The 19458-nt window shown below is 43.8% G+C and overlaps 1 protein-coding gene across 1 annotated transcript in view; it reads right to left on the reverse strand.

Annotated features, from left to right (window-relative positions):
* Window positions 1-14368: 14368 nt before the first annotated feature.
* The window catches only part of MALT1 (MALT1 paracaspase), a 60212-nt gene continuing 55122 nt past the window's right edge, over window positions 14369-19458 (reverse strand). The window contains exons 16-17 of the mRNA XM_059039724.2: window positions 18501-18626; window positions 14369-17457 (exon numbers count right to left, since the gene is read on the reverse strand). Coding sequence (XP_058895707.1) covers window positions 17017-17457; window positions 18501-18626 — 567 coding nt within the window. The 3' untranslated portion in view covers window positions 14369-17016. The remainder of the gene's footprint in view (window positions 17458-18500; window positions 18627-19458) is intronic.

The following is a 19458-nucleotide window of genomic DNA, read 5'->3' on the forward strand; positions in this document are numbered from 1 at the left end:
TTCATTGCGGTGCACGGGCTTCTCATTGCAGTGGCTTCTCTTGTTGCAGAGCACAGGGCTCTAGGCGCATGGGCTTCAGCAGTTGTGGCTCGCGGGCTCAGTAGTTGTTACTTACGGGCTCTAGAACACAGGCTCAGTAGCTGTGGCACACGGGCTTAGTTGCTCCGTGGCATGTGGGATCTTCCCAGACCAGGGATGGAACCGGTGCCCACTGCATTGGCAGACAGATTCTTAACCACTGCACCACCAGGGAAGCCCCCGGTTTGTTTTGTTTTTGGCTGTGAGGCATGTGGGACCTTAGCTCCCTGACCAGGGATTGAACCCGCACCTCCTGTATTGGAAGGTGAAGTCTTAACCTTTGGACTTGCAGGGAAGTCCCAGTGTATTGGTTATTATTATTTGTTGAAAATCTTGGCAAAGTTGTCCCTTTGACTCTAACTCCTATTATCTATCTGATTGCCTGAATATTCATCTGAGCAAATTATCCAGCAACCTTAGACCAGTTCCTTGATTCCCCGACTCCAGTGACCATCACTTCCAACTCACCTAAGCCATTCCCGCTCATGAGTACCCCCTGAAGTTGTCAGCACCTAGAACTATTCGGAGCTGCCTCTGAAACCTTCAGCTTTAGCATTTTACTTTCTGACAGCACCCAGCTGTCCTTCCAGCTCTCTCACTCTGCTCTGCTCTTATATTTGCTTATCTCCAGGTCATCCAGTTCTTCGGTCCTTCTTTTTCTCTCAGTCCGTCAGCTCTTTCTAGCTTTTTTTTTTTTTTTTTAAACATTTCTCTATTGAATTTCTACATTACTGATCATTTGAACTCTTATCAAGATCTTGAATTCTCCTGTCATGAAATCATCGCATTTCAGCTCTGATATGGAAAAACCCTGCCGAAGAATTCTGTCTCTATGACCTAGGCAACTCTTACACCCTTGACATTGGCACACATTGTGTGAAAGGTGGTTGGATCCATATGACCATTTCCAGACCATTTTAACATTGTCTGGAGCTGAAACAAAGTACTGAGACTAGAATTGTATCCATCCTTCGCTCTTGTTTAGAAGTTTGGAACACTTCCCCATCCTCCTATCCTGCCCCCAGTAGAATGCTAGAACGTGGCATCAGATTTCTTTCTTTCTTTTTTAAAAAAAAATATATATATATATATTTTAAAATATTTATTTATTTATTTGACTGCTTTGGGTCTTAGTTGTGGCACACGGGATCTTCGTTGCGGCATGCGGGATCTTTAGTTGCAGCATGCGAAGTCTTAGTTGCAGTATGTGGGATCTAGTTCCCGACCAGGGATCGAACCCGGGCCCCCTGCATTGGGAGTGTGGAGTCAGCCACTGGACCACCAGGGAAGTCCTGGCAACAGATTTCTTAACAGAGATAGTGGACATCAGAGATTCCACCTGCACCTTGGGATTTTGAAATTGTGCCATTTGGAAGAAGTATTTGAAGTAGAGTGTTTCTCTGCTTCAGGAACTCTGTTTTCACCAGCTTTATTTAAAAAGAAAGAGTTTGAATTCTCTTGCGTACTCATTCACGTATTCACTCGGCACGCATCCACTGAGTGCCCTCTATGTGCCAGGCGCTGTGTCAGGCATCGGGCACACACAGTCCCTGCCTTCAAAGCTTAAGGTCTAGAAGAAAAAGACAAAAAGTAGGTTGACAATTCTACATTTACAAACTGAAGAAAGCGCTAGGAACATAACCAAGGGGGTGGTAGGATGGAGAATGAAGAGGACCTACTTAGAGGGCGTCTTCAGGGCTGACGGCAGGAAAGCATTCATTGAATTTGACCAAATAGAAACCATTGGTAACTTTGACGACGACAGTTGCAGGTATAAAGAGTTGGGATTTGAGCACTTCAGAGTTAAGGAAAGTGAAGATGTAGAGATGGCTCACACAGACTAGTTTTTTGGCAATTTAGAGAGGAGAAGCAGGGAAAAATCTGAGCTACCACAGCGAGCAGGATTGGCACCTCCTTCAAAAATTATTAAGACTTGCGGGGACTTCCCTGACGGTCCAGTGGTTAAGACTCCATGCCTCCACTGCAGGGGACACGGGTTCGATCCCTGGTCAGGGAACTAAGATCCCACATGCCTTGCGGTGCAGCCAATCTCGTATGATATTTCTCATGATATCCCTTCTATGTGGAATCTAAAAAGAAATGATACAGATGAACTTATTTACAAAACAGAAACAGACTCACACACCTAGAGAATGAACTTATGGTTACGGGGGGCGGGGTGCAGTGGGAAGGATGTGCTGGCCATTCTGTTGTAGTTTCCTAGGGCCGTCATAACCAATTTTCGCTGGCTTGGCAACTTAAAACAACAGAAATGTCTTTTTTTTTTTTTTTAAAAACAGTACCTTTATTTTATCATTCTGCTTATTCACACAAAGAAAGCCATGGGACTGTTTTGTGTGTGTGTGTGGTACGCGGGCCTCTCACTGTTGTGGCCTCTCCCGTTGCGGAGCACAGGCTCCGGATGCGCAGGCGCAGCGGCCATGGCTCACGGGCCCAGCCGCTCCGCGGCACGTGGGATCCTCCCGGACCGGGGCGCGAACCCGCATCCCCTGCATCGGCAGGCGGATTCTCAACCGCTGCGCCACCAGGGAAGCCCAAGAAATGTCTTTTCTCACAGTTCTGGAGGCCAGAAATCCAAAATTAGTATTCCTGGGCAGAAATTGAGGTCTTGGCAGGGCCATTCTCCCTTGGAAGATTCTAGGGGAGACTCCTTCTTTGTCTCTTCAGCTCGTGGAGGCTCCAGGTATCAGCCCTCGGCTTGTGGCTGTGTCAGTGCTGTCTCCACCTCCACCCTCACATGGTCTTCTCTGTTCCCTTGTCTTCTCTTCTGTCTCTTATAGACATCTGCCATTGGAGTAGGGACCACCTTCATCCAGGATGCTCTCGTGTCTACATCCTTAACTTAATTACATCTGCTAAGACCCTATTTCCAAATAAGGTCACGGTCACAGGTTCTGGGGCATTAGGAGGTAGAGATATCTTTTTTTGGGGGGGGGGCACTGTTCAACCCACTACACCTTTCTTTTCTCTACAGTTTAATAACCCAGTGGGTGACCCACATTTTATTTCGGTGAAACTGTTGGTAAGAGTTACTGAGTTTTTTACTATATGCCTGCCCACACTAAAGGGTGGGTGACCTTATTTAATGGTAACAAGTACACCTTGGCAGATAGTACTGTTTACATATGAGAAAATTGAGGCTTAAGAGAGGACTTCCCTGGTGGTACAGTAGTTAAGAATCTGCCTGCCAATTCAGGGGGACATGGGTTCGATCCTTGGTCTGGGAAGATCCCACATGCCGCAGAGCAACTAAGCCCGCGAGCCACAACTACCGAGCCCGCGTGCCACAACTACCGAGCCCGTGTGCGCGGCTAGAGCCCGTGCTCCGCAACAAGACAAGCCACCGCAATGAGAAGCCTGCGCACCGCAGTGAACAGTAGCCCCCGCTCGCCGCAACTAGAGAAAGACGCAAAACATGCAAAAAAATAAAAAAAGTGTGTCCTGTTTTCAATTATTAAAAAAAAACAACAGGTGAGTAGGCTGGGACTTCCCTGGTGGTCCAGTGGTTAAGACTTCTCCTTCCAGTGCAGAGGGTGTGGGTTCAATCCCTGGTGAAGGAACTAAGACCCCACATGCCTTGTGGCCAAAAAACCAAAACATAAAACAGAAGCAGTATTGTAACAAATTCAATAAAGACTTAAAAAATGGTCCACATCAAAAAAATCTTAAAAAAAAAAAAAAAAAGAGGTGAGTAAGCTGCAGAGCTGGGCTTCAGACCCAGGGGAGCTGCCCTTTTAATCCCCGGTCTCTTAATTTTATAGAGGTAGGATCAGATTTCTACCAGGAAGATTCCTGCAGTTAGAAGAATCTAAGTGGCTAAGGAAATCTGTGTAGAGAAAAGTGGGACTGTAGCTTCCCGGCTGAAACATTGTAACCCTGGAGCATGACATGTCACCAGCGTCCATTATAGAGAGTGACAGAGAATGCAAAACGTGGGGACCAGTACTCATTTGTCCTTCTGCGGAACTGCCTTCCCCCTGTGAGGTGCCTGGTATCCTGGGTTTCAAGGTGCGTCTGTGCCAGCGTGGAGATGATCCTGCAGGGCAGAAGGCAGCCAACCGGATCCACAGCTGCCAGCAGAGCACACCTGCGCTCATCAGCTTAAATCAGGGTGGTGCCGCAGGTGTACCTGGCGAGCCATGGGCAGCTCGTGTTCATGAACAAGTACCACAGGCAGAAGCTGTGGCTGCAGAGCTTCAAGGAGGTGCCTCTCTGGTGCTTCCACAGCAGGCGGCACCTGCGCTGTGCGCCCGGGGGCCCTTTGCTTAGGAAGCTGGCTGAGCTCAGGCGGCGTTGGAGCGGCAGGGGTCCTCCCGTTCCTACTCCGGCTCCCGGCTGGTCATCCGTGAGGGCAAGGCGTAGCCTGAGGTGGCCCTGGACGCAATGCTGAGGACGTGGAGGACCCATCAGGGGAGTAAGCCAAGCCTGCGGGTGGCTGTGCTTTAAGCATAGGGTCTCTCTGATGTCCTCCCTTGGGGGGCTGTGTAACCAATTCTTAAAGGGGATTCTGGAGACCCCCAGTCTTCCCACTTAAGGGCCCCGGGCGTCATAGCTTCCGCAGACTCAGGCCGCAGCATTGACGTCGGGCACGTTTGCATACTCTTTGGACCAGATGTGAAGCTTGGAGGAGTAGGTCCTGCAATGTCCCTTCTGTCCCCTCACAGCCCTGCTGTCCTCACTCGGATTGCGTTTCTGGGGATAGATCTCGGGAGCGGGGCTCTGGTGACCCCAGGCCTAAGGCATCTGGTCAGAGAGCTCCCACGCAGTGTGGGCCAACCTTAATCGTGTCCCTTTAAAGAGGCATTTTGGAAGCCAGCTGCCCCTGCGTCCCTGCCGGAAACAGACCTCCCTTCCCCTGTTGCTCACCAGTGGGGACTGGTCAGCCTCCTTCCCCTTCCTCACTGCATTATCTGGTGACATTCTTTTCAGTCCATGGACAAATCAGTGCTATCTTACTACAGTTTCTGCAGCCACCGGCCCTCTCTGCTGGCCAGCCCTGACATGGGCCTAGGTCACCCATGTTGGTCACATCTGCCAACAAGGGTCCAGGGCATGAAAATGAGGGAGAAGGTAGTCCTGAGAGTCTCACCAAGACATCGACACTTCATGGGTCAGAGCTGAGATGTGTGAAGTCAGTGGGTGTGGCTAGAATGGCTCCCAGCCCAGCAAGGCGGGTGAGTCTCAAGCTGACTGGGTGTTCCTACTGCTAAAGAAGATCCTCTGTCAGAAAGGGGTGTTGGTAGCAGACGCAGGTACTGCTGGGACAGGGACTCTTGAGGCATCCAGGCTCATTGGCAAGGTTGGCTAATGAGATGGGTGTTTGGGTCAGCTCAGCCTGGCGTCCTTAACCACTGGATTCTTTACAGTGCCTCCCCTGGTTCCTATCATGCTTACAAAATGCTTTGCCCTTTCTACACAGCTGTGCTTCCAGGGAGGGCACGTACGGGCGTGCTGACACTGGCGTGTCGCCCACCTGGCCTCCCCCAACAAGCACACTTTGCCCTGCTGGTGGGAATGCCACTACATGCTCCGAAACTGTATAGTTCCTGGGATCACAACAAGGGCAGGTGACTCCAAAGTATAAAATCCGGTATTAAGGAACTTAATACCTAGGTAGCAATAACTGATTCCAGTGGGAAGGTTATCAGATGGTGTCTTGCCTTGTTAATACCACCTACCAGGAAGCCACATCTTGAATGACAAAGTTGATTTCAGGGCCAAGTTTTGTGCCGTTTGCCAAAACTGCCAGTCAATACCTGCTCCTCTGGCCTTCACTTGTCAGCTCAAACTTGACAGTCAGCTCAAACTGACTTACCACGGAGCTCCTCCCCTTAACTGGGAGGCTGGAAGCCCTCGCAGCTCAGTGGGATTATTTTCTTCCCCTTCTTTCTCAGCTCTGTAGTCTGCCTCAGCTCACCTAGCTTATGGGGGGGGGGGGGGCGGTCACCTAGCTGTGTGTGAGGGGAGGATCCTCCAGCAATGGTGGGATCTAGTGAGCAGAGACTAGATCCATTGTTTCTGGCTGAGAAACTTTTTATGCAAACCAAAGCTTACCTGGAAAGGCAGCATGTAAAACACATAAAAGCAGAGCTGCTCCAGATGAAACAGAGGTGGGGAGCCCCAATCCCACCCTTCCAGAGAGAAGCTACTCTGAATAGTTTGAAAGGCAGTGGCCTCAGATGTGACGTCCACTATTAAGGCAGGTCATTGGGAAGGCAGACAAAGCCACTCACCCAAGCTGAGCACAGGACAGAGTATCCTGAGGTCAGAGAGTGATGTTGGAAGCCAGTGTGGCAGCAAAGGGGATAGATGTTCACAGAAGATGTGTATTATAAAAACGATTGGTCTTTGGGGAAGACACTAAATCTTCATAATAGAAAAATAACCATTCTACACAAAGTCGAATGTGGTAAAACTAAAGCTAATGAAAATACTTTAAACAAATATTCTTTTTAACACCTTTCCCTGTCAGACTTTGTTGAGCATAATACAGCAACATTTCTGAACTTAGGTCAACTCCTTAGGAAAGTTTTGGACCGTGACCTGTGACTTTCACACAGAGGTGGTAAATTCCTTTCTCTTTTAAGAATAATGTGTCAATATTTAGAAATTACTTTTCATGTTCTTAGAAGAGTGAAATATTAAGCCACTCTGTTAACACACATGTCATCAAAAATCATACCTGGGGGCTTCCCTGTTGGCGCAGTGGTTGAGAATCCGCCTGCCGATGCAGGAGACACAGGTTCGTGCCCCGGTCTGGGAAGATCCCACGTGCCGCGGAGCAACTAAGCCCGTGAGCCATGGCCGCTGCGCCTGCGCGTCCGGAGCCTGTGCTCCGCAACGGGAGAGGCCACAACAGTGAGAGGCCCGCATACCGCAAAAAAAAAAAAAAAAAAAAAAAAAATCATACCTGGGTCTTTCTCTGTTGTGTTAGAAAAACACCAAGTTATAAGATTCAAGATGCCATTCCTTCTGTTTTCCAAGTAGGATGGTTTCTTGCAAGCTGCCTTCAAACAAAGATTTGTATCTTTTAGACACGATATTTAATACTCCATCAAATATGAGCATTTAATGTCATTTAACATTAGCCCACTTTTGCATTGATTCCACATGTATTATTCAGCAAGAATTGTGTATCTCTTCATTATTGGGTAATAAGCGGCCGCAGAGTGGAGGAAACAACGGGCTGTGTTCCGGGTCTGAGGCATCCTGCCCTTGCCACTTGCCAGTTGGGCTCTCCAGGCGAATTGAGAGACCTTGGGTCGGCCTAACAATTTGTTTCCTTATCTATAAGTTGCAAAGATGTTGATAGTTAAATGAGATGCTGTGTATAAAACATCTGTACCCAGCACACAGAAAGCGGCACGTCCCACCCCAAAGACTTATTTGCTTTCCTTCCTTTGCATAAATATTTATGCTCCCATGTCTTCATTCAATAATATTGATGAACCACTTATTCTACTAAAATAGTAGATGCAAGTTGCCTTTTAAAAAGTCAGTTTTGGGGTGGGATAATGAATAGGAAGGGAAATAGTTTGCTCAGAAAGGTGTGAATTTTGAAACTGAGGGTAATCATTACTTAGATCCATTACACTTGTAACCTGCCTTCACTAATCAAGCTTGCTTTAGTGCTTGCTACAAAAACTTGTATGTTCTCCAAACAGCACGTAGCATAAACAATAAGATGTTTTCCAGGAACTTGGAGTCAGCTGTATCTAGTTGGAGCTGAGCCGGTTGAGACTGGTTAGGACCGCCCACCCTCCAACTGGGCATGCGCGAGTGTCCGCTCAGTGACCTTTTGACGTCAGAGGGCCGAAAACTCCACCCTCAGATCGTGCGAAGAGCCTCCATTTTTGAACGTGGAGAAAACAACTGCCTCACCTTTTTCTTATTTCCAATCACCTTTCCCCACCCTCCGCATGCCTCAGACCGCCCTGCTTCAATCTTATAAACAGCCTGAGCCCCTGGCCTCCGGCGAGGCAGCTCCGAGGCTTGTTTTGCGGTCTCCGCGCTAGGCTGCCTCACGGAGAAACCCTCTTTTCCACAAACTTTGGGGTCTGGGCATCTTGTCTGCTTGGGCTTTGGGCAAGGGAATTTGGTTCGATAGCAAAAGCAGAGCAGTGACAAGGGATAGACTCCCCGTTGTACTGAGTCTTATTCTCCCGAAAGACTTTACTTTCACCCCAGAAACAAGCGTAGCCTCCAGAAGAAAGCCAGCCTCTCTGCAACTGTCCTGTGGCTAGAACCTCACTCGAAGCCTCTCTGTTTCTCACTCTAAACCTCAGTCTCAGCCACAACCCCCAGTCAGGTGACGGGGCTTTGCTGTTGGGAGTTGATAGCAGGCTGCGGGGAAGGAGGGCCGGTGGGGAAGCCTGGGGAAAAGTGGGTTGCGGTATTGGACTGAAAAGCGTCCCCCAAGTTCATATGCACCTGGAACCTCAGAACGTGGGAGGAACTAGGTTCCTTGCAGGTGTTAGTAGTTGAGATCAAAAGATAAGGAAAGATTATTCCCTAAAGCCTCAAAATGGGGTGTGGCCCTGGGGACACCCTGATTTCAGACTTTTGGCCTCCGGAACTGAGAATGTGTTAAAAGTTTTAAGTTAACCAGTTTGTAGTAATTTATTTCCGAAGTCCTAGGAAAAAGCCCTAGTTGCCAACGGTGTGTACAGGGAATTACCAGAAAAAATTCTTGTCTATTTCTGCCTCAATCTTCTTGCAAAGCATCTCGGGACTGGGAGGAGGCAGGTGCCTTGGAGATGAGATGGGGATGGTGGTTGGAGTTGTGCGGAGGAAAGCAAACATCAAAAACAGGGGTTTGGCTGTATTTTCATGTAAGCAGGGCAGTAATCAGTAATAAGTCAGGCTTTATTAAGTTTTCTAAGTTCCTTTCTTTCTTAGATCAGAGTCTTACCTGCACAGTCAGAAATCGGGAGTGTGAGGCTGTGGACGGGGGGGGGACCCGGCGCTCAGATGCTGGGACAAAAGGGCTGACGGAGTCGGGGCTCGTGGGGGCACGTAATGCCAGCTCGAGTTCTCCTAACCTCGGGGTTGGGTTAGAACAAACCGAGGGAAACCGTGAGGACGGGAGCTGTTTCCTTGCTTCCCTTCTGGAACACGGGGCCTAGCCAGTCCCCACCCACCTACCAGAGGCTGCTTAGTGAGAGAGAACTTTCTCCCCTCATCCCCCAAACCGCTGCATGACTGGGAGCTTATGAGAAAGACATGATCAGTGCCAGAGAAAAAGCATAAAGGGAATGCGTTTGCTCACGCACACAAGAAGTCCTATGTGTGAATCTTCACAAGTACAAATACCAGCTCAGCATGTTTTTGCCTTCTTAGCTCCAAATCTGTTGAGTCCTAGACATTTTCTTTCTTGTTTTTAAAGTCCTTCCCCCAGTAACTTCAGCTTTGCAGAAGCTTCTTTGTGAATCATTCTTTTTCTGTCGACAAGGGGAAAGTTGATTTCTGAGGCTCCATCAGAAGAGGTTCCTGAATTTCTAATCTGCACCTGCCCCTCCCCATTTCCACCTTGCCTCTGACTGCCTTCATCTTTAACGTACAGGTGTTTAAGCTTAACCCTTTGGTTGCATGTTGTAAATTCACACCCCTGTTCCCCCCACCTTCAGTGCCTGGTGCCCACGGTACAACCATGCTGATGTCTTCTCTGGGGTTTGTATTGGGAACCTCATTTGCTCATAGATAAGACAAGAGACTTCTTCTCAAAAGAGAACAGGTGGCTTCCATTTCAATCTAAAGATTGAGGCCAACACAGCACCAAGTCATTAGGGGTGAAGAAGAGTTAGTTTAGTGGCAAGTACCTGTTAACCAAAGCACAGGACCCTCGGGCAGGTTAGCGGGTAGAAGATCAATGTCTCGATAGAATTAGACGAGGACCAGACTCTGAAGGGATGGACACACCCTTCCTGCCTCTGTTGGCAAAGGGACACGGGACCGAGAACAGACTGATTAGATGTCCACTCCTTTGCCCTATTTTTGAGCGCCTACTATGTGCCTTGTACCACGATGAGTAAGACTAACCCTGTCCTCCGCTCATGGATCTCACTGTCCAGGGAACTTTGATGCTCCTGTTGAAGCTGTCTCTGAATCTCATCACGCCGGCTGGGTAACTATGCCCTCCTGGAACTGTACTCTCTCGAGCCGCTTAAGACTGGTTAGGGCCACTGACCCTCCAGCTGGGCGTGTGTGAATGTCATCTTGGTGACCTTTTGACATTAGAGAGCCGAGAACTCTACCCTCTGATTGTGCTGGTGCTACCATTTTCTCAACACTCTTCCTGTGAAGAAGCCTAGTTGCACCTGCACAGAATGGCAACTACCTCACCTTTTTCTTGACTCAGATCACCTTTCCCCACTCTCCCTCAATTTTATCCCATAAAAGCCCCCCGCCTTCCAGGAGGCAGATTTGAGATTAGTTCTCCCGTCTCCTTGCTTGGTTGCCTTGAGAATAAACCATTTCTCTGCTGCAGACCTTGGTGTTTCAGGGTTGACTTGCTGTGCTGTGAGCAACGAACCCTGGTTTGGTAATAGTTTCTTGCAATATATGTCACACTCATCCAAAAGTAGTTTTGAATATGTGATTAGTTTTAAAAATTACTTGCAAATGTTCACTTAGCCATGATGGAGTGATAAGGCCTGGAGGTACTGTCCCATCTTAAACAACCAGAATACCAGATAAAAACAATAGTTTTTAGATACCAGACAAAGGAGCACAGGACGGCGATCCCTGAGGGAAGGGGGGCAAACAAGATAAGCCCTCGGTTCCTGGCGGTCAGGCCACAGCAGAGGGAGGTTCTGGAATCCTAAGTGTCATCTTGACAGTGTGGTTACCAAAAATGTTCTTGTTTTTAGGCAATACACACCTAAGTATTTACTTAGGGGCTAAAGGGTTACTTCTGAACAGCTCAGGAAAAAATGTCATACACAGATGTATACAGCTATACATACAAACATATACATTTGAGACAAAATGATACAATATGGGAAAATGTTAGTATTTAGAGAATCAGGGTGATGGGAATATGGGAATTCTTTGTATTAGCTTTGCAACTTTTCTCTTGAGTTTGGAAAATCTCAATTTTAAAATTTAAAAAAGCACGTATGGGGCTTCCCTGGTGGCACAGTGGTTGAGAATCCGCCTGCCGATGCAGGAGACACGGGTTTGTGCCCCGGTCTGGGAAGATCCCACGTGCCATGGAGCGGCTGGGCCCGTAAGCCATGGCCGCTGAGCCTGCGCGTCCAGAGCCTGTGCTCCGCAACGGGAGAGGCCACAACGGTGAGAGGCCCGCCTAGCACACACACAAAAATAAAAAAGCACGTATGTATGAATTACTCATGACATCAAAAACCACATGAGAGAACTTCCCTGGTGGCGCAGTGGTTAAGAATATGCCTGCCAGTGCAGGGGACACAGGTTCGAGCCCTGGTCCAGGAAGATTCCACATGCTGCACAGCAACTAAGTCCATGTGCCACAACTACTGAGCCTGCGCTCTAGAGCCTGCGAGCCACAACTACTGAAGCCCGAGCACTTAAGAGCCTGTGCTCTGCAACAAGAGAAGCCACCGCAATGAGAAGCCCACGTGTGCACAACAGAGTAACCCCTGCTTGCCACAACTAGAGAAAGCCCGTGTGCAGCAACAAAGACCCAATGCAGTGAAAACTAACTAAATTTACACACAAAAAAAACCTATGAGACCCTTTGCATTTTAAAACTTGATTGCATTTATGAAAAATTGTGTTCAAAAACATTTATTGATGCTCAGAATATTAAACAATATATTTTAAAATTATAGTTTTTCTCTGTATAAAAACTGGAAAATACAGGTAAGCAAAGACAATCCCACCAATTAGAAACACTGCTAATCAAATTGTTTTTGTGTGTAAAATACTTTATGTAACATTAACTGCTGGGGACGTTCAATTTCCATACTTTTTGAAAAGTGAATTTGGAGTGAACAAAATTCAATTGCAACTTACTTTAGAAGCCAATATTTACTGCCAACACTATGAAAAGTGCATTGTAGGAAGTACCTTAATAACAAATACTACGCCCTGGGCTTCCCTGGTGGCGCAGTGGTTGAGAGTCCGCCTGCCGATGCAGGGGATGCGGGTTCGTGCCCCGGTCCGGGAAGATCCCACATGCTGTGGAGCGGCTGGGCCCATGAGCCATGGCCGCCGAGCCTGCGCGTCCGTCCGGAGCCTGTGCTCCGCAACGGGAGAGGCCCACGTACCGCAAAAAACAAACAAAAAAACAAATACTACGCCCTGTGTAGGGACTGGTATGATTTTAAGAATGCCAGATTTGGGGAATGATGATTCTTTTCAAAAAGCTGGCACTTTACAGGAATTTCTTCAGGATTGCCAACCCTGTAAAGTATTATAAGCCCTATGATATTATATCATCATCCCTATTTTACAGATAAAGAAATAGAAAAAGCATACACAAGATAACACACTTTAAGTCACACCACTTGGAGTGCACTCAGACTTTAGTAAAGCCAAACTTTGTGTCTGCTGAAATATTTTTAATGCTGTCAAATATTTCTGGGTATATTTTTCTTTAAGTTTATCAATATGAGAAATATATAATTTAAGGGCAAGTACTGAAAACTTATTGTGGAAAAAAAAAAAAAAGAAAACTTATTGTGGTTGGGCCTGGATAAAATTCACAATGTTAAGCTAGAAAAACAGGTTGAAATACATGAAAGTAATGTGTAAATCCTGAGTTTTTGGCAACAGTTGGTAGTTGAAAGAAATAGCATACAAATACCAGGGGAATGTTTAAACAACAGGAAACAACTTAAAATTTATTGGGCCTTATAAAAAAAAATCAGATCTCATCCTGACACTGAACTTGTGCAGATCTATATGTCAATATATCAGTTATCTGAGCTATGGATACATAATTGAATTTGAGTTTGACGAGTTGAAAAAAATTGTGATTACTGAGACCACTCCATTGTTGCTTCATGTGCAAGTTAGATTTGGAGATCAAGGAAAAACAAAAGGTCTAAATGCCCCTTTTCAGTATTCTTTAAAGACTTTCTTTCCTAAGGCTATACCTCTATTTACCTGTTCACCTCTGGATGAACACTTTAATGTTTTACATTCAAATGATCCCATGTATTGAGGTTTGATTTTTCTTTTATTAGAAAACAGGTAACTTATAATTTTCATAATTTTTAAAGTTACTTTCCGGAAAATACCTTCTCCAGAATCAAGTATTAGCTTTGGATTTAGTGAGCCTTTACTATCCTAATCTCTTCCTCACATTGTCATTGGTATGGATAGGTTACCCTTCCTAAATTCCACTGATGCATATAAAAAAAATCCTATGCTAATATTACAAAGCAATTGGTGTGAGAGATTCAAGTAAAATAAAAGCATGGCTGATGGAAAAGATGAAAAAAATGTACCAATCTTATTTTTTTAATGTTTTAAAATTATAAATACATGCTTGGTTTAAAAATTCAAATATACAGAAAAATATAAAGTGAAAGGCAAAAAGTCCCTTTACCCTGGCTAACTTCTAGCCCCATTCTCTAGAGCTGCGCAGTTGAATATGGAAGCCCCTAGCTATATGTAGCTATTTAAATTAAAACCAAAAAAAAAAAAAAAAGTTCCTCACACCAGCTATATTGCAACTCCTCAATGACCACATGGGACTAGAAGCTATCATATTGGAGAATGAAGATATACAAGATTTCTGTCATCACAGAAAGTCCATTGTTGCTGCTGCACAGAAACCATAATTAAGCACTAGCATATAAAAGGCTCATTATTATGAGTTCTTTATATATTCCGGATACAAAACCCTTATCAGATGTGATTTTCAAAAATTTTCTCTCATTCTGTGGGTTGTCTTTTTACTTTCTTGATGGTGTCCTTTAAAGCATAAAAGTTAATTTTGATTAAGTCCAATTTATTTTTTTCCCTTGTTTGTACTTTTGGTGCTGTATCTAAGAAGCTGTTGGTTAGCCCAAGGTCACAAAGATTTACTTCTATGTTTTCCTGTAAGAGTTTTATAGTTTTAGCTCTTATTTAGGTGTATGATCCATTTTGAGTTAAAATTTGTGTATGGTATAAGGAAGGGGTAGCCTTCCTTATACCATAAGTGGCTATCCAGGGATAGCCACTGGATAGCATGTGGCTATCCAGTTGTCCTTGGATCATTTGTTGAAAAGACTACTCTTCCTCAATGAATGGTATTGGCACCCTCATCAAATATCAATTGATCATAAAATGTATGGGTTTATTTCTGGACTGTTATATTTTATATTCCTTTGTAATGTCTATCCTGTTTTGATTACTATAGTTTGTAATAAGTTTTAAAATTGGTTAAGTGTGAATCTTCCCACTTTGTTCTCTTTCAAGATTGTTTTGGGTATTGTGGGTTTCTTGCATTTCCATGTGAATTTTATCAGCTTATCAATTTCTACAAAAAAGCCAGCTGGAATTTTGATGGGAATTGCATTGGATCTGTAGACCAATTTGGGGAGCACTGCCATCTAAACAGTGTTAAGTCTTCCAATCCACCAACAAAGATGTCTTTCCATTTATTTACATCTTCTTTAATTTCTTTCAACAATGTTCTGTAGTTTTGTTCATCTAATGCTATTATAAACAGGAGTAAAAAGAAATCTCAATTTTAGAATGTCAATTGCTAGTGTAGAAATAAAACTGATTTTTGTATGGTGATCTTTGTATCTATCCTGCAACCTGTTGAACTCATTAGTTTTGAAATGAATTCCTTACAATTTTCTATATACAAGATCATGTCCTCTCTGAATACATATAGTCTTACTTCTTTTCCAATATGGTTGCCCTTTCTTTTTCTTGACTAATTGCCCTGGCTAGTGCCTCACATACAGTGTTGAATAGAAGTGGTGAGAATGAAAATCCTTGTCTTATTTCTGACCTTAGGGGGAAAGCAGTCAGTATTGTCTGTCGCCATTAAGTATGATGTTTAAGTAGGTGTGGTTTTTTGGTAGATGCCCTTTATCATCCTGAGGATGTTCCCCTTTTATTTCTAGTTTCTTGAGTATTTTTATCATGAAAGGGTGCTGAATTTCGTCAAATGCTTTTTCTGTATACATTAAGACAAGACAATGTGGTAATTTTGATCTTTAGGAACATGATCCTCATTCATGATTCTGTGTTTGTAAATTTGCCAATTTACTTATTTAAAACTTATTTATAACCCTAAAGTCAATACTTGCAGCACTTTTATGACCATTCATGGACATGTGCAGACTGGTGAAAAAAACTGAGTTCCTTGAGGTGCATGTTCTCAGCTGAGGTCAAACAAGGCAATGCTTTGCCTTCTTGTTTCAGCTCTCCTGCAGAGATGACCAGAGGATGGAGAAGGCATGGGAAAAGGCAGTATAGTGCAAGAAGCTCTGGCTCTGGGGCCAGTTGGATGGGTCTGAATCCCAAGTCTGGCCCATTAGTTGGGTGGCTTCAGGCAAGTCACTTAATACTTCTGAACCTCATTTTGTCTCTTATAAAATAAATAGATAAATTGTTTTTAGGATTTAAGGTTACGGTCTATATGAGATATGTATATGTGTAAAACACACACATTTCCCCTAGAGGCAATGGCTCTGTATTCGCTAATTCAGTATTCATAGTGACAATATAACTATTGTGAATAATGAGATAATTTACACATTGTTTAATTTTGGATGTTAAACCAACCTTGCATTCCTGGGATAAATTTCACTTGGTCATGTTGTATGACCCTTTTTATATTTTGCTAGTATTTTGTTGATGATTTTTTGTGTCTATAGTCATAATAGATATTGCTCTGTAGTTTTCTTGCAATGTCTTTGATTTTGTATTAGGGTAATACTGGCCTCAAAAGATTGAGTTGGGAAGTGTTCTCCTATTTTTGGAAAAAGTTTGCAAAGGATTGGTGCTACTTCTTTAAAAAATGTCTGGTAGAATACAGCAGTGAAGACATCTGGGCCTGGGATTTTCTTTGTGGGGTGTTTTAAAATTACTAATTCAACCTTTTTATTGCCAGCTGCTTTTTAAACTTGTTTTTAGGTAGAACCAAAGATGACTGTCTCCTAAGGCCAGTAAAATGAGAAAATACACCTTATTAAGGAAGACATGTCCAATATTTGTAAGATTCAGGTAAACAGCTGCCAAGGTCATCCAGTAGCAAAATTATCCTGCTGTCTAGGGCTTTAACATAGACAAACATCTTGTCACTTCTCACGTGCTTTCATGACCTGAAGAAATTTCAGCCTGTTATACATAAGATTTATATACAAACCTCTTAACTGGCGTTTGCAGCAAAGTCCTATAATCACAAACTAAAGTTCATACATTTCTAGATTATATACAGATATCCATATTTATATATCTTTAAATCTATCTACCAAAATACTACCTGTCTCAGAACCTGTCAGGAAGGCAGTGTGTAGTGGAACAAACACTGGAATGGAAGCCTGGATGTCTCAGCTCTAACTTAAACAAGATGCCTCAATCCGTTTCTCCCACTGATAAAATTAAGCTAAGCCTGATGATCACCACGGTACATTTTCTGGCTCTAAAAATGCAATGACTTAATCCACAGTAATGCCATTTCCACTGTTCTTACCTCAGACTGGTCAAAATGAAAACATTTTTGTTATATACACATAAACATATACACATCCGTACTTCATACTTACAGAACAAATCAACCAGTTCACAGAATCTTAAAAGAGGAAGTTCGTAGTTAAATAATATAATTCCAGCATCTCAAAGTCCTGAGTTTGCCATGAAACAGCTGTTACTATTTTTTTTCTTTCCACATGTATATATATTTGCTTTTCCCCAATACCTCACTTTATGTTAAGTACTGTTGGATGAGACATCTATTAATTATGATAACTTTCAAAAACAGAAAGGTCACTTTTCAGAAATTCTGAGCCCATCAGAGAAACTGAATGGTATTTCATCAGTTGTCTCTACTGGCACATTGCTTCTGCCAAACTGACATGAATAATGGTGGGTATGATGACTTGAAATAAATGCATCTGCAGTCCGGCTGCAACGACAGCTATCTGACAGCATCACATTACTGGAGTTACTAAGATGTGAACGGTAAACACCACAGAACGAGTCTTGAGATGGATGATAATGGCCGGCTCCCACGGACAAGGCTGCTGAGCTCTGGTAAGGGCTGTTACACATAACACAAGTTTGGAAGCAGGTCTTCCGTCCGGAGCCTCGGTGAATGTCTAGTTTAGCAATGAGAGGTTTTCCGACATTCACTTCCTGTTTTTCCTCTACGGTATCTTCCAATCCTGAGTACTGATATGATAAACACACTGTGAAGACTAGATGTTCCTGAAAAGGAAAAGAAAAGGTCTGTCATCTTCATCAACCCTGAAACTTTATCAATCTTAGACTCTCATTCACACACATACATACAGACAAAAACAAAAACAACAAAAACCCAGTCTCACTCCTGTTTCCCAGGTTCCAGACCCTCAAGGTATCCTTTACACCTTCCTTATACTAAGAAAGGCCGGCTAGAATTAGCTTCCTTTTCCCTCATTCAGTACTTTGAATTAGTATAGTCAAAATCATAGAGATCTGGTATTGTATTCCTGATGAACAGGGAAAAGGTATTTTCCAAGCAGTGGGCCTTGGGAAACTATCTTTCCCTATTACTGGAGATGGGGAATGATCTTTTAATGAAACAATAACTGGCTTTACATCTAGGTCAAAATTTTGTTTTGCTGTTTAAAAAAATACTACAGAATAATCACAATCATAGGTGGAGAAGTATAATTGAATCAGATAACGGACAGAAGTTCAAAGACACAAGGAGAGTGTAAGTAGATTAGCCATGAACGGGGCGACAGCAGGTTTATGACTGTCCTCGCATGACTGTCAATAGTGCTCACTTCATTCCCCAAGTTTTGGCTATAAATAAAAATTCAGTTTGGCAAGAATTTGGTTTTATTAGAAAGCTCAACCCTATAGACCACGTACCATGTAGTTTCTGATTTAAGGTCAACAAGAGATGAAAATAAATTCTATTTCTAATTTGTTATGTTTTGTAGAAAGTCAGAAATAGGAAATGCTTAACTGAAAATGCTAAGATATTTACAAGTAGAGTATGCTTTTTGTCCCTAACTTTTTAACACTGTGGAGGGTAATTACTTGCATCCTCACACACAGATCCTCAGGCCATTATCAGGGACAGAATACAACACGCAAAAAAGGTCACCGAGACTCGCTGCACAGCCAGCCGTTCGCTCTACTTCAACTTAATACGCAAAGCAGCAGCACATCTATGGACCAATTCAAGGTTCACAGGCAAAAATGCATTTTCACTTTCATAAAGTTTTCCCTTAGTAGTTATAGACAGGAAAAGTAATAACCTTTAATTTTTGCAGTGAGCTGAGTCTAGTATAGAGGCAATGCTTGGGGAGATCCTTTGATACTAAATAGCTGCCAGTTTCTTCGGGCGTCCCTTTATTTGCATCTTTTGGATCAATATCTAGGTCCTGTGAAAATCGGCAAACGTTATTAATGAAATCAATGGAAGTCACAACATCATCTGGCCATAAAACATCTTAACAGGTACTGCTCTCTGATGAACTGTGGTCAGAGTAGGTAATCCCTTACCTAGGGCTAGACAGACAATGAAAATAACGTTCTAGAGTAAATTCTAAATTCCTCACAGATACACTTAAGAAGTTAGCTCTGAAAGGACAGTTACTTTCAAACTATTCCTACAAACACTTTTAAGTGTCCTCAAGTTTCCTTTTAAGTTCGAGGCCCATTAGTGTTTGATTCCTGGATTCTCTCCTTCTTTATTCATCACTTTTGGGAAGGTGCAGGGGGATTTATGTGATTTGTATGTTTAAGAGGAATAAGTAGATATGCCAAAGGCAGCTTTTCCCTTTTCTCTTTTAGAGGCAACGGCTGTCGAGAGCAGGGGATCTACTCTGTGATGCTACAGAGAGCAGCCCTCAGGCTCCGCCTGCCCAGTGCCCGGGGGCCAACCCTGGTCCAGAGCTGCCGGGACTGGTGCACAGACCCGTCTAATTCTGGGGGTCGCACTGAGCAAATGTCCTCCGTGAAGGCTTTATCAGAAGAAAAGGAGATGTTCTGGATTGTTTGCCTTACTCCATGCTTACGTCTCAATTTACTACAACTGTGTAGGAAAGAGGGATATTGTTTAGTGGCTTCCTTAGGCCAATACGAAATAAATGTTTTGGAAAGAACTAGGTTTCTATTCTTCCAATATACTATTATAGCTTGACAAATACGACTTACCCTGTCGTAGTAACTTTTTTGGAAACGTTTTTGGAAACGTTTTTAAAAGGAAGTTAT

The sequence above is a fragment of the Kogia breviceps genome, chromosome 15 (genome assembly GCF_026419965.1).
Source record: "Kogia breviceps isolate mKogBre1 chromosome 15, mKogBre1 haplotype 1, whole genome shotgun sequence".
Taxonomy (NCBI): domain Eukaryota; kingdom Metazoa; phylum Chordata; class Mammalia; order Artiodactyla; family Physeteridae; genus Kogia; species Kogia breviceps.